Source organism: Thunnus albacares, chromosome 3 (assembly GCF_914725855.1).
Source record: "Thunnus albacares chromosome 3, fThuAlb1.1, whole genome shotgun sequence".
Classification (NCBI taxonomy): domain Eukaryota; kingdom Metazoa; phylum Chordata; class Actinopteri; order Scombriformes; family Scombridae; genus Thunnus; species Thunnus albacares.
The window spans coordinates 34,600,918-34,615,989 of record NC_058108.1 but is presented as its reverse complement, the minus strand read 5'-3'; the positions used below and the strand labels follow the sequence as shown (position 1 = coordinate 34,615,989).

At 42.7% G+C, this 15,072-nt stretch overlaps 2 protein-coding genes across 2 annotated transcripts in view; both read right to left on the bottom strand.

Moving 5' to 3' along the window:
- LOC122976609 (NACHT, LRR and PYD domains-containing protein 1b allele 2-like) overlaps positions 1 to 6,405 on the bottom strand; it is a 49,504-nt gene extending 43,099 nt beyond the window's left edge. Inside the window, exons 1-2 of the mRNA XM_044345186.1 lie at positions 5,980 to 6,405; positions 5,581 to 5,665 (exon numbers count right to left, since the gene is read on the bottom strand). Coding sequence (XP_044201121.1) covers positions 5,581 to 5,665; positions 5,980 to 6,074 — 180 coding nt within the window. The 5' untranslated portion in view covers positions 6,075 to 6,405. The remainder of the gene's footprint in view (positions 1 to 5,580; positions 5,666 to 5,979) is intronic.
- The window catches only part of LOC122973825 (histone lysine acetyltransferase CREBBP-like), a 28,877-nt gene extending 20,847 nt beyond the window's left edge, over positions 1 to 8,030 (bottom strand). The window contains exon 1 of the mRNA XM_044341594.1: positions 7,679 to 8,030. The gene's annotated coding sequence lies outside the window, so the exon portion shown is untranslated. The remainder of the gene's footprint in view (positions 1 to 7,678) is intronic.
- Between the last annotated feature and the right edge of the window lie 7,042 nt (positions 8,031 to 15,072).

Genomic DNA, 15,072 nt, shown 5'->3' with positions numbered 1-15,072 from the left:
TTCTTAAAAAATGACTCAAAACGATTAATTGACTATCAAAATAGTTTGTGATTAATTTAACAGATGACCAAATACCAAAATGTTTACTAGTCGTACTAGTAAGAGCCAAAATCTCCACTAGTTGCACTACTAGGGTGCTTTTGACCTTACTAGTACTACTAGTAAGGCTAAAAGTGTTTACTAGTTGAACTAGTAAGAGATTAAATGCCCACTAGTAGCACTAGTTGCGTTAAATGCAAATCAGGAGGCGGGACATTGTGCCTTCCTATTGGCTCTCCAGCAAGAACTCCACCCGGCCAAAATTTAACCCTGCAAAGCCTGATAAGTTTTCACTGTTGTTAACCAGCTCTTTGCTTACTATCCATGCAGAATAAAGCATGAATTAATTACTTTTTCTATTAACAACAATGAATCTAAAGGTATTCAATTGTTTTTCTGTTGTTTACTGCTTGACTCATTTTCCTTGTTGCCTTTTTAAACAACACAAAGCTATATAATCATTTTCTAAAACAGAAAAGCAGCTGCTCTGCTTCTTGCTTTTTCCTTTCAACACGGTCACATGAACATTTTATCATTCATATCATATCGTCACATTATTTAGCAGTGGTGATGGTTAAAACCAAGTCACCACAGAGAAATAATATACTATATTTTTGCTAATGAGCGGCAGTAACTCACCCAACATATACAGTAATGTTCAAAAATTAAAATCAAATGTGACTACTACACCTTGTTTATTAACTACATTATAAACAATGAATGAGCCTATATCAGAAAAATAAACTCTGTCAGGTTCACTTTGATCAACAATAAGCACATAACACCTATATGTTAGCAGCACGGCTGTTATTTATGTGACTCATTTCAGTTGATGTGACTACAGTGAAAGCGGTGATATCATTTAACCAGGAGCAGCTGCAGTGTGCAGCGACAACCAGCAGGTGGCACATCGAGCGGTCCAGATGCAGTGTTTGTCTCTGGGGAATTGTATTTTTATTTTTTATAAATATGACTGTTTTTCCTACAATTGGAAGTTGTAAATAGTTAATTGAGAGTAAACTGAGGAGTTTAAGGGGACAGTAAACACATGTATGTAATCAGATTTTAAATATCTAATTGATAAATATGTGAAAATTAATTTTAACCATATTTTACCACCTCCCCAGTTGTTGACTCTACTCACATGGTAGCTGAGGTCCAGAGCTCTCGATAACAGTTGGTCTCATGTCTGAAGCCCCTTATGTTGCTGAATTATAAGCCTTCAAACATGCACCAAGGTCAAGGTTCAAAGGTCAATATTTCTTAGCAGGAGCCCTGTAGAACCTTCATACTGACATATGTTACTCTCCAGGTCGAGACCTTTCCAACAATGTGTTTGGTTTAACTCTACGTCAAAGTTTTAATTTTCTCATTTCACAGATACAAACCATCCCAGACCTGGTCTCAGAGACAACTTTGAGGGATACAGTGCTGCTTGAGAGTTTGTGAACCCTTTAGAATTTTCTGTATTTCTGCATAAATACGACCTAAAATGTGATCAGACATTTACACAAGTCCTAAAATTAGATAAAGTGAACCCAGTTAAACAAATGAGATAAAAAACAACAACATTTTTTTCATCTTTTTCATTAATTAATTGAGGAAAATGATCCAACGTTACATATGTGTGTGTGGCAAAAGTATGTGAACCTCTAGGATTATCATTTCATTTGAAAGGGAAAATAGAGTCGAGTGTTTCAATCAACAAGACGACAATCAAGTGTGAGTCTAGGAGGCCCTGCCTTATTTAAAGAAGGTTTGTGGAAGTGTGTCATGACTCAAACAAAGGAGATTTCTGAGAACATTAGAAGAAGAGTTGCTGATGATCACCAGGCTGGAGAGGGTTACAAAACCATTTCTAAAGACTTTGGACTCCACTAGTCAACTGTCAGACAGACTGTATATAAACTGAATACATTCAACACCACTGTTACCCTCCCCCGGAGTGGTAAACCAACAAAGATCACACCAAGAGCAGGTGTGTAATAGTCCAGGAGGCCACAGCAGACCCCAGGGTAATGTCTAGGAAACTAAAGGCTTCTCTTGCAGTGGCTACAGTCAATGTTCACATACTTTTGCTTCACACAAATATCTTAGATTGGATCATTTTCCTCAATAAATAAATGAAAAAGATTTAAAAAATGTTTTTTTTGTCTCATTTGTTTAATTGGATTCACTTTATCTAGTTTTAGGACTTGTATAAATATCTGATCATGTTTGAGGTCATATTTATACAAAAATACAGAAAATTTTAAAGAGTTCACAAACTTTCAAGCAGCTATGTATAAAATGAAGCTTTTTGTTTGTTTTTTTTTATTTTTTAGGGGAAATAGTGACCAGAATGAGTCACCTTCATAGATTATTATACTGCTGATAGTCTAGTACATTACTGTGGGTTTGGGTTAGGGTGAGGGTTGGCTACTACAGGGCCAGCCTGACTATGTTGGTGCTCTAGGTGAGATTTAAATTGGAGCCCCAAAAAGTGCAACAATAGTTCCACACTCGCACTAAAATGAAGTGTAACAATTATATCTCCGGCCCAGACAAATCCTCCCTGTTCTCTGGACAAAAGGCAAGTGGAGGTCAAGGTGCCATTCAATGAGTGTTTGGTGGCTGAACAACAAGTAAGGCTTTGAAAATCAACAGATGAAAACCCATCGACTGCTCAATTTCCAAAGCTGAACAGAAACAAGCAAACCTGTCAGTAACTCACTCAGTGCCCCTTCCCTTATTTGGTGCCCTAGGGGACCGTCTATGTGGCCTAAACCACGGCTGGCCCTGGGCTACTATTCACACAACCCTGATTATGATTCTTGGTTTTGGGATTTTATGTCAGCATGACATACAGCAGCTCATTCAATCAGAATCTGTTTTTATTAGCCAATGCAAACATACGGAGAATGAATTGGTGTTTGCTCACAAAAATCTGCAACACACAAGAATGAAAATAGACGAAAGTAAGGTAATACTACTACTACTACTACTACTACTACTACTGCTACTACTACTACTAATAATAATAATAATAATTAAGTCAATAAAGCAATATTAGAATTAAGTTGAAATTTTAAAGTCTATTTATAGAGTGGAAACCTGAAATGAAATATTGACTGTACAGAGCAAATATGGACAAAGAATTGAAGTGAATGAATATATGAAAGTGACAAGAGAATAAATTATATAAATTAATAATAAATTATTATTAATTTAAATTAAGGTAAATTATTAACATAATTAATAAATAATTAGATTATGTAACAGTAAGAGGTTGAATGCTATGCAGAATCTAAAGTCTAGTTTGATGATGGAAGTGAAATATAAAGTCCAGTTTTATAACCTCATCTTCATCCCGTTTATAAACACACAACGTTGGAGGGTTTTATTGTTTTAAGAAAGATGATTTCATATTAAATATACTCAGCCACATATACTTGGAAATATATCATTAAACGAGCAACTTCACATTTTACAATCACAGGCTATAAAACAGCTTTTTCTAAACAGACATGGTGGTGTTTGGATTCGGGTTGCGGCGGACGGCGGCAGTTTGAAACGGAAAATGTCCACTAGTACTACTGGTAGGAGCCAAAATGCCAACTAGTTGCACTAGTGGGCTGTTTTGACCTTACTAGTACTACTAGTAAGTGCCAAAAAAATTTAACTAGTTAACTAGTAACACTGATTTTTGCCTTACTAGTTAACTAGTAGAACAAATTTCTTTTGACTAGTAAGACTTTGTGCCGAACATGTAAACACTTTAACCGAACATGTAGGAAAATTTTCGTACATGTTGACACTTTCCTTTAACTAGTTGAGCTTTTCGCCGCACTAGTAAGCGACTGCGCGCAACTAGTAAGACTTTTCTTTAACATGTTGGGCTTTTTGCCGAACTAGTTGGCATTTACGGCGCACTAGTCGACGACTTGGTCTAACTAGTTTGACAAAATTGCGTACTAGTCGACATCTACGCGCGACTAGTATTACTAGTGACGTAAAAAAATTTCACTAGTTAACATCTATGACAGTCGCAGCGCTTTACTAGTTAACTACTTGCGCTCAGATGTCGACTAGTGCGCAATTTTGTCAGAACTAGTTGGCCAAAAGTGTCACTAGTTGCTGAAAAAGCATAACTAGTACGAGTTTTTGCTCAACTAGTACGGCAAAATGTCCAACTAGTACTGCCAAGTCCGAACTAGTAGATGACACTTAAGTTTGATATCAAGGATATCTAATAGATGCCCAAAGGGCTTTCCATATGTGCTCAAGTAGTGAACATGTTGACGTTTTTTTGACGCACTAGTTAACTAGTGCGACTTTGAGCTTTACTAGTAGTAGTAGTAGTAGTAGTTAGAAAGCTGCAGCTTACGAATGCTGCTGCTAGAGTCCTCACTGAGACCAACAGAGTGACTCACATCACTCCAGTTCTCACATCTTTGCTCTGACTTCCTGTATGTCAAAGACGTGTCACCTGCATTAAAGCTGTGTCCATCACCTGAAATGTGTCTCACCATAAATGTATCAGGGTGAACTGCTCTGCACTCACCTCTGTTTTATCTGCAGACTGATCAAGGACTGTGTTTGGACCCAGTGAGGGATGAGAATCTGTTGGAGAGAAGAAGACACACAAAATGATCTCCAGAATATAAAATATCAAATAAATTGATGAGACATTATGAATAAATCTTATAAAACATCTAAACTAAACTGAGTAAAATTTATAAATTAACCTTTAAAATGTGAAATAATGTAACAAATGATTAAAACCTGATCATTAACATTAAATACATTTTTCCTCATTTCTTTTTTCATTGTAACTGTTTTATAAGTTGAGTTTTATTTCATTTATTACAAATAATACAGCAGTGACAAATCTGCAATCATGCACCATTAAATCTAAAAGCATGAGGTAAAAGATACAAAACAATAATAAAATGTCACAAAGTCACATTCAGTCGGATTAAATGATCATTTACATGAATGTGTGCAGCCCAGTGCAACATTATCTCATCCAAGTCTACATGTGCTGCATGTCCACTCACAGGGAGGCTGATCCATGCTGGTGGACCCGAGGTCCAGACTGAGCCTCTGCTGGGTCCTCTTCTCCTCCTGGATCTTACTCATCTTCTTTCTTAGCAGTCGATAGTACTCAGACTACCAAAAAAGGGTAAAGAAATAAAGGAGAAAGGTAAGAGGAGCAGTAGGAAAAATAATACACAATAAATAAATGCTGCTATAAAACCACAAAGGTTTTTAGAACTCAACAGGTCCTGTGCATTATCCTGTTGTCTTTATTTTTGTTAAAGTGTCACTAAACTGATTCAGGACCTTCAGTGTGACAAACTTCAAGTAAACTTCAAGTAATTCACCATTCAAGCTCATGTGCTGTATGTTTCCAGCCACATCCCATAATAGTGTATAAAGTATAGAATTTATAATGTTTGAGACCAACCTTTGACTGACTGAGTGACTTAGCAGCTGCAAAATGAAAAGTTTCCTTCCTTTTTTAAATAACACAGTGAGCTAAAAGAGAGAACAACTTACTCTACTGTTGGCTGACTCATAAATGTCTCCTTCAATTTTTCTGGCATCGGCCACCCGATCAGGAGTCAGAGGGAGGACATCAACACTGTGAGGCAGGGGGGCAAAAAGAGGAGGAAATGGAGAAGGAGGTTAAGAATCATGTATTTGTATTTAAGTATCACACATGTAAACACAATATGTCATTTATGTACTTGTGTTGTTGTTGTGTTGATATGGTATCTAAAAGCTAATCATAGCTTTAATAACATGCAACGGTAGATGTTCCTAAACGTTGCTGGTTCAAATCAAACAGACACATATTAGAAAGTTAAAACAGGAAGGCAGGAAGCCAGAGAGCTGAGATCAAATGCTAATAAACTTGATAGGAGGGGCTGTAGACCTTCCACTGTTAATACTTACAGTTTGTCTATCCATAGGTTTCGTAGGTTCTGCCGCATGTTCTCATGCCAGCGTTTCCTCATACCTGTGGCAGAGGGAGGGCCTGCAGTGGACATGGAGCCGACCTCACCAGCATCTTTTATTAGACTGGAAGAGAGAGAGAAGTCATCGTTTTATTAGTAACTTCTTTAAAAAACATAGATGTGGGCTTTGGTCTGATGTAGAACTGAGTGAAACTCTTGAAATGTAAAGCTCTTTAAAGTGGTGGCTGATGGTGCGTGCAGTTCTTCTCACTCTTGACTGTTCACATTGAGGTACGAGGACTCAAGACGTGTTAGTTGCTGCTTTGCTAGAACAGAGCAGGTATCCTGACTAATGGAGTAGAGTTAAAAAACAACATAAACACAATGAAAAGTGATGTAACTTCACAAACTGGCATAAAAAGATCATCATGTGCTGCCTGTTGTTGTGTTTTTATGTGTGTTGGTAAAGTTGACTGTGTGAAGAGTTTTGAGGATGTGGACTCAGCATTCAACCATGCAGGTAACCGATCATATAAAAAAACTGTAAAATTACCCTCCATTGTCAGAAGTGATGGCAGCACTCAAATGATATATTATTATATATGACATCATTAGATTATTAGTAGTGAAGCATCAGTGTTAGAGCAGCATGTTACTGTTGTAGCTGCTGGAGGTGGAGCTAGTTTACACTACTTTATATACAGTTAACTAGTTTAGTCCAGTGCTTCCCAACCTAGGGGTCAGGCCCCTCCAAAGGGTCAGCAGATAAATCTGAGGGGTGGTGAGATGATTAATGGGAGAGGAAAGAAGAAAAAACAAAGAAGAAAAAACTATTTGGTGGAGCTGTTAACAACTCATAGACATGTGAAATGTGACCCCGACTACACACTGCTTTTTGTAAGACGTCAAAAGACAAAAAGGTTGGAAACCACTGGTTTCATCTTTAACAATGTGTTGTATTTTAAAAGCTTGTTATATTATCCATTGTGTCAAATCTTCATCTGAAAAGTAACTAAAGCTGTCAAATAAATGTAGTGGAGTAGAAAGTACAATATTTCCCTCTGAAATGTAGAAAGTAGCATCACATGGAAATATATCATCACTGTACTTAACATCAGTACTTTAGTAAATGTACTTTATTTCTTTCTACCACTATGTCAAACTGTTTAAAAAAAAAGAAAAAAAGTTTAGTTTCAGTTTCATGTTCCTCATTGACTCTCTCTCTCTCGCTCTCTCTCTCTCTCTCTCTCTCTCTCTCTCTCTCTCTCTGGCTGTTTTTAGCTTTGTGAATATGATATCAATTCCAAATTAACAGTGTGAATAAATATTAAATTCTCATCCAATCAAAACATTACAGATTAGATCACATGTTTATTGTCTGCGTTTTGATCCAGGTTCTTCAGCTGGCTTTGTTGGCGCATGAAGGGAAGTTCCTCCAAATATTCTTTTCTTTCTCCAGCTGTGACAGTCTGCTGCCAGACAGATAACTATTAACCTTAATTTAGATGTCATGCTGTCATTGCCTCGGTAATTAGAAGTGGTAATGTAATAATGAAGTTACAGATAACATTAGAGGTAGTGTTTCTTTCCCGATTGGCTGTTTTTCGCTTCCTGTCATCGTTTATCTATAACCTCTGATCTTGCATCTAAAAACCATACTTAGAGATAACTTCAGTCACGAACAGTAACAGTCTTACCTGAGGGTGGAAACACGACTACTTCTTCCCGCTCCTTTTTGTCAACGTCTGCTCTCTGCCGTCCCGGTTCTCACGTCCGCATTCCCTTCTTTTTCCACCAGTCTCCTCACATTACAGACAGGGTGGGAGGTCCGACTCTTTTTTACTGATTTTGGTTTTTATGAGTCACTCACTGAAGAGAGTCAGTTTTTGAGTCATCGAGTTGGTCACCGAGAGCCTGAAGAATCCCTCACCAGTGAATGAACACCGATCTACTGATTACAGCCTACAACTCAGCCCTGACAAGTACAAATAAATAAATAAATAAATAAATAAATCTCATGAAATATTCCTCTCTCATCCCGTCCATGAAACATACTGTGATGTGAATTGGCGAAGATACCTTGATTGGACTGACAAGTGATGGACTAATGAGTGTCAGGTGTGGCTGATTGCGCAGCTGTGGGACTCTGAAAAGGGGGAAGGGGAGAGCGGGCATTCGTGTGTGTGGAGGTCGGGAGAGCGTGCTGTCCTGCGGTGTGGCTGCGTTCATTCCGGGAGCGGGAGGGTGTCGTTCGCTGCCGTTTAGGGCTGCCGGCGACGAAGACAGGTATGATAGGGGGTTAGTGAGTTCCTGTGTTAGGAGGGGAGGTCTGTTGCCTCCTTTAGTTAGTTAGGGCTGGGGCTTTAGGAGCGCAAGCCGCCGCCGCTGCTCTTCAACCTCGCTGCTGCCTCCGGCACGCCGCCGTTCCCTGCTGCGCCGTCCGACGGAGCCGTGGTTCCCCGGGGAGTTGGACGGTGCCACAAGCTCAGACCCCGGGGGGGGGTCTCGTCGACCACGCAAGTTTAGTATATATTTTAACTTGTATGTATTGTGTATTTGTTGTTGTATTTTATTGCCGTGGGGACAGGAGAGAAGCTGGGTGGGATTGAGTTGGGTTCCGGGTGGGGGGAGGTCTTGTATTGGCTCCACCCTCTTTCTTAAAGTAGACGTGCGACTCCACTGTGTGCATTGTGGTGTGCTCCCAGGCATTTCCTGAAGTTGTGGTGATGTGCTCTTATTCTTGTAGTGTCTTGCATCTTTGGATGGTGGTGTGAAATTTTATAGTGTGGCCAGCCCTGACTCCCCCTCAAGTGGCATAACTATCCTATTTAGTGAAACTCCGAAGCCCCTTCTTTTTATTGGTGTTTACTTAATAAAGATTTCTATTTTTCTTGATACTCTGATGGTCTGGTGTCGATTATTCTGAGGTCTCTGTCATTTATCCCATATAAGTTCTGGTTTCTGTCTGAACTCAGATTTATTACACTGGTGGCAGCGGTGGGATCAATCATTTAAAAATGTCAGAGCCTGAGAATAACGCACCTCAACCTGTTGAGTTAGCCATCAACCAAGATGTCCCTCCTCCTTCAAGTGCTAATGTTGCAACTCCCCGCCCAGTTTTTATGCCAGAGACTTTTACTGGTGCTGGACGAGAATGGTCAGACTGGGCCGAGCAATTTGAGATGGCCGCTGATGTAAACAATTGGGATGAATCATTAAGATTAAAATTTATGAGTCTCTTATTGTCTGGCCGAGCCCGTGAGGTTTACAGTGGGTTATCAGCAGCAGCTAAAACTAATTATACCTTGTTGAAAGATGCTATGGGGAGGTGTCTGGATCCCTGTGATAGTGATGATTGGAACAGGGCTAGCTTCTCCTCACGAAGGAGGCTTCATAATGAGACTGTCCGTGAATTTGGTATCGCTTTGCGCCGGCTGGTCGCTAGAGCCTACCCCTCTGCAGACCTCAATACTCAAGACTTATTGGCAAGGGACCATTTTATCACTCATGTGGGCAGTGGAGATTTGCGTATTGGCCTTCGCAGTGCCAAACCTGTAACATTAGAGGCTGCAATAAATTTGGCTTCCGAACTTGAGCTCATTAGAGGCCTGGAAAATAGCCATTTAGCTCAAGATGCTAAGGTTCGGGGGATTTCAGAACAGAAGTCTAAAGGTGATGAGCAGATAGAAACTTTGCTTGGGGTGGTGGAAGGGTTAAGGCAGGAGGTCAAGTCTTTGCAGGCTACTGTACAGGTTTTAAAATCAAACCCTGTACGTCCTGCCCCAGTTACATCAACCCCTTTACCCCAGCCAGCTAACACATATGGCAATACTACAGCTAAACGAGAGACTATTGAGCTGGGAGGGAGATGTTGGGAGTGTGGATGTAACCGGCACATACGTCGCAACTGTCCTTATTTGCAGGGAAACTAGAGGGGGCGTGCACAGAGGGCCCAATGCCCGCCCCCTCTTCATCGGTATCTACTAAGGCCCTTGAGGAGGCTACAGGAGGCTCTGGCTATCTTGCAGCCAAGATCGGTGGGTCCAGTCGTCATGTGTTGGTTGATACTGGAGCCACACGCTCTGTTATACCTAAGCAGATTTGGCTTTCTATTACTAAGGGAGGATCTGACTTACAAAAATATGTTGGGGATGCAAGAGCAGCAAATGGTGGGGCGATGGAGGTTCTTGGGGGCTGGCAGACAGTATGTCAATTTGATTCTTTGGCCTTGGTTGCTGATTTTTTGGTGTCTGACGTACCATCTGAAGAAATTCTTCTTGGCTTTGACTTTCTGTCCAGATATGGTGCCGTGGTTGACCTTGGTGAGAAAACTTGCCGGATAATGGGGAAGACATTCCCCCTTGTAGATCTTAACCCAACATCACAGCCCCAAACTGTTGTTGTTCAGCATGATACAGTAGTACCACCACGGAGTGAGGCCATAATTTCAGGTATGGTCCAAAGTGCATGGGGGGACTATGCAGAGGGGATGTTGGAACCCACCTCAGCCCTGTCTAAACACTGTGACCTATTGGTAGCCCGTGTGGTTTGTAAGGTGGAGAAGGGGACACTGCCAGTACGGGTTATTAATGTGACTAGTGATGCTTTACCACTGAAAAAGGGCATGAAAGTGGGTACGCTCTTTACTGACATAGAGGTTGATGAGGTGGGAGGATGTACCGGGGAAGGGGGTGACGCCTTACAATCCTGGACAGTCGACAGCCTCATGAGTCAATTTGGGGTGGGGGATAAGGGTCTCTCCGTTGAACAAACCGAGGCAGTAAAACAGTTATTGCACCGGAATCTCTCTGTCTTTAGCCGGGGTGAAACTGATTTGGGCAGAACTCATTTGACAATGCATGAAATTGATACAGGTGAGGCCAAGCCTATCAAGTTGCCTCCACGAAGGGTCCCGCTCCATTTGCAGCAGGAGGTAGCAGATGGTCTGAAACAAATGCTTGACAGCGGCATCATTCGGCCATCTTGTAGTCCCTGGGCAGCCCCTGTAGTTCTGGTGCGGAAGAAAGGGGGTGGGCTCCGTTTTTGTGTTGACTACAGAAAACTTAATGATGTCACTAGTAAGGATGCATATCCTCTTCCCAGGATAGATGATGCTCTCGACAGCTTAAGCCATGCCTGCTGGTTTTCCACTCTCGATCTAGCTAGTGGTTACTGGCAGGTGGAAGTTGACCCTAAGGATCGCTATAAAACTGCTTTCATAACACGTCAGGGGTTGTTTGAATTCAATGTTTTGAGTTTTGGCCTCTGCAATGCGCCCAGTACATTTCAAAGATTAATGGATTTAATCCTTGCAGACTTGCAGTGGACAACTTGTCTAGTGTATTTGGATGACATTATTGTGTTTGGGCGCACATTTCAAGAACATCTGGCTCGTCTTGATGAGGTGCTTGTAAAACTTCAGCAGGCCAACTTGAAAATTAAACCCTCTAAATGTAATCTGTTCTCTACTCAGGTTCATTATTTAGGGCATGTCATCTCTGCTGAAGGGGTGATGGCGGACCCTGCTAAGGTAGCTGCAGTGAGGGAGTGGCCTGTTCCAAGAAACCAGACGGAGGTCCAGAGTTTTGTAGGGCTAGCCTCCTACTATAGGCGTTTTGTGAAGGGTTTTGCTGATATCGCTCGTCCTTTACATCAGCTGGCGGAGAAAGGAAAGCGTTTTCAATGGACTGAAGATTGTCAACGAGCATTTGATCAGCTAAAAGCCAGCCTTATTACTGCGCCTGTGTTGGCGTATCCAGACCCAAACAAAACATTCATCTTAGACACTGATGCCAGTGATGTGGGAATTGGCGCAGTGCTATCTCAAGAATGGGGGGGGCATGAACGAGTTGTTGCATATGCCAGCAGGGCGCTTACTAAGCAAGAGCGTAAATATGCTACCACAAAAAAAGAGCTTTTGAGCATGGTCATGTTTACTAAACATTTCAAACATTACCTGTTAGGTAAGGAGTTTGTGTTACGTACTGACCATAATTCCTTGCGGTGGTTACATAATTTCCAGGGGCTGGAGGGGCAGCTAGCTCGCTGGGTGGAACAACTTGCTAATTTCCAATATAAGATCATACATCGGCCAGGCAAACTTCATGCAAATGCTGATGCTCTTTCAAGGTTGCCTGCCTTCGGTGATGGGGGAGGACAGGGTCAGGAGTTGCCAGCCAGTAAAGAGACAAGCAAGGAGATCTCGAAAGTGTGTGCTGTACAGGAAATCCCTCACGGTCCCCCTAGCGAAGCGAGGGAGATAGATGAGCTAGCCCAAGCCCAAATGGATGACAGAGAGCTACGGCAGATTATAGACTGTAAAAAGCAGGCAGATGAGTGTCATATGCCAGATGACCCTGAATTACATAAGTATGCTCCTGTTTGGAGTCAACTGCATGTGCAAGGATCTAGGTTGGTGCGGATCCCCCCTGCCCATTCTGACGCTGCTTCCCAAACACAGGTGGTCCTCCCTTGTTCTTTGATACCTAAGGTTTTGGCACAGCTACACAATGACGCCACAGGGGGTCATTTGGGGGTGCATAAGTTACAAGGGAAGGTAAAGGACCGTTTTTATTGGCCAGGATGGTTTGGGGATGTTAAGAGATGGGTGAAAGAGTGTGTAGATTGTTCCTCCCGCAAGACCCAGGGTAAGCTTCCATGTGCTCCGTTGCAGCCATCAGTTACATCAAGACCTTTTGAACGGGTGGCACTGGATATCCTTGGCCCTCTTCCAGAAACCCCTTGTAAGAATAAGTATATCCTAGTGATAGGGGACTATTTTTCAAAGTGGACTGAGGCCTTTCCTCTTCCTAATCAGGAAGCTAGCACTATTGCTAAAGTGCTGACAGAGGAGTGGGTGTGTCGTTTTGGGGTTCCCCGCAGTATCCATTCAGATCAAGGCAGAAATTTTGAGTCTACTTTGTTCAGGGAGGTGTGTAGGCTTTTGCATATTCACAAGTCTCGTACATCCCCTTATCATGCCCAGTCAGATGGCCTCATAGAGCGTTTTAACCGTACCCTGTTGTCCATGCTGTCGTTGTTTGTAGAGGACAACCAGTTAAACTGGGACACTCTGTTGCCTTATGTGATGTTGGCATATCGGAGTAGTGTTCATGCCAGTACTGCATTCACTCCTTATAAAGTCTTGTTTGGGCAAGAAATTGTTCTGCCTATTGACATCATGTTAAACCTAGACACCCAGGAACATTTTTCTTCTGTTAATGACTATGTATCCAGGATGAGAGAGACACTTTCGACAGTTGTAGAGGCAGTAAGAAGACATCAGTCCAGGGCCTCAGAGAAACAGAAAAATTCTTATGATTTCAGGGCCAATTTTCAGTATTACTCTGAGGGAGAGTTAGTCTGGGTGCAGAACAAGGCTAGGAAGAGAGGGCTGTGTCCCAAGTTACAGAGGAGGTATAAAGGCCCTTTTAGGGTGGTCGAAAGAGTGACAGATGTGCTCTATAGACTAATGTCAGTGGAGGGAGGCCCTGAGTGTGTTGTGCATTTCAACCGGCTTAAGCCCTATAATTCTTCTTTGGCAGTGACCAGTGATCCAGTGTCCAGGAGGGCTGACGGACTCGACAGACCCGACGTTCAGCTGACCAGACCTAGACGACAGCGCTCGGAGGTCCGGTTTGGTGCGGGCTGGGTCCATCATCGCCGCCCAGCTGACCTGGGGACATCGGAGGGAGAGAGGTTGCCACTAAGGGATCATGCGGCTCAAGGCTCCGTGTCTTCTGGAGCGGGAGGAACACAGAGGATCCCTCTAAAAAACTGCTCTGATTCCCCCACATCTGTGGGCCCTTCCCCTGAGGATGCACCTGCAGCCTGCTCCAGTCAAGAGGAGAGGCCAGAGTCCAACGGTCAGGGGAGTTCCGGTGGTCGCCCCCTACGTCACCGGAGGCCACCTGTTTGGTCGCAAGATTACCAGATGATAGTGCAGTGACTCGGGGACGAGTCTTTTTCATTAGGAGAGGGGAAAGTGTGATGTGAATTGGCGAAGATACCTTGATTGGACTGACAAGTGATGGACTAATGAGTGTCAGGTGTGGCTGATTGCGCAGCTGTGGGACTCTGAAAAGGGGGAAGGGGAGAGCGGGCATTCGTGTGTGTGGAGGTCGGGAGAGCGTGCTGTCCTGCGGTGTGGCTGCGTTCATTCCGGGAGCGGGAGGGTGTCGTTCGCTGCCGTTTAGGGCTGCCGGCGACGAAGACAGGTATGATAGGGGGTTAGTGAGTTCCTGTGTTAGGAGGGGAGGTCTGTTGCCTCCTTTAGTTAGTTAGGGCTGGGGCTTTAGGAGCGCAAGCCGCCGCCGCTGCTCTTCAACCTCGCTGCTGCCTCCGGCACGCCGCCGTTCCCTGCTGCGCCGTCCGACGGAGCCGTGGTTCCCCGGGGAGTTGGACGGTGCCACAAGCTCAGACCCCGGGGGGGGGTCTCGTCGACCACGCAAGTTTAGTATATATTTTAACTTGTATGTATTGTGTATTTGTTGTTGTATTTTATTGCCGTGGGGACAGGAGAGAAGCTGGGTGGGATTGAGTTGGGTTCCGGGTGGGGGGAGGTCTTGTATTGGCTCCACCCTCTTTCTTAAAGTAGACGTGCGACTCCACTGTGTGCATTGTGGTGTGCTCCCAGGCATTTCCTGAAGTTGTGGTGATGTGCTCTTATTCTTGTAGTGTCTTGCATCTTTGGATGGTGGTGTGAAATTTTATAGTGTGGCCAGCCCTGACTCCCCCTCAAGTGGCATAACTATCCTATTTAGTGAAACTCCGAAGCCCCTTCTTTTTATTGGTGTTTACTTAATAAAGATTTCTATTTTTCTTGATACTCTGATGGTCTGGTGTCGATTATTCTGAGGTCTCTGTCATTTATCCCATATAAGTTCTGGTTTCTGTCTGAACTCAGATTTATTACAATACCTTAAATTCCCAGGATTTAAATAATATAATTACTTCAACTGCACTGTTGAAGAAATAAATTGTTTCACACAAAATATGAATTTAAAATAATAAGTAATTTGGTATTTTTGTCTTGTTTTGTTTTGTTTTGTTTTATTTGTGTTTCTTTTCTTTTCCTTTCCCCCACATGCTT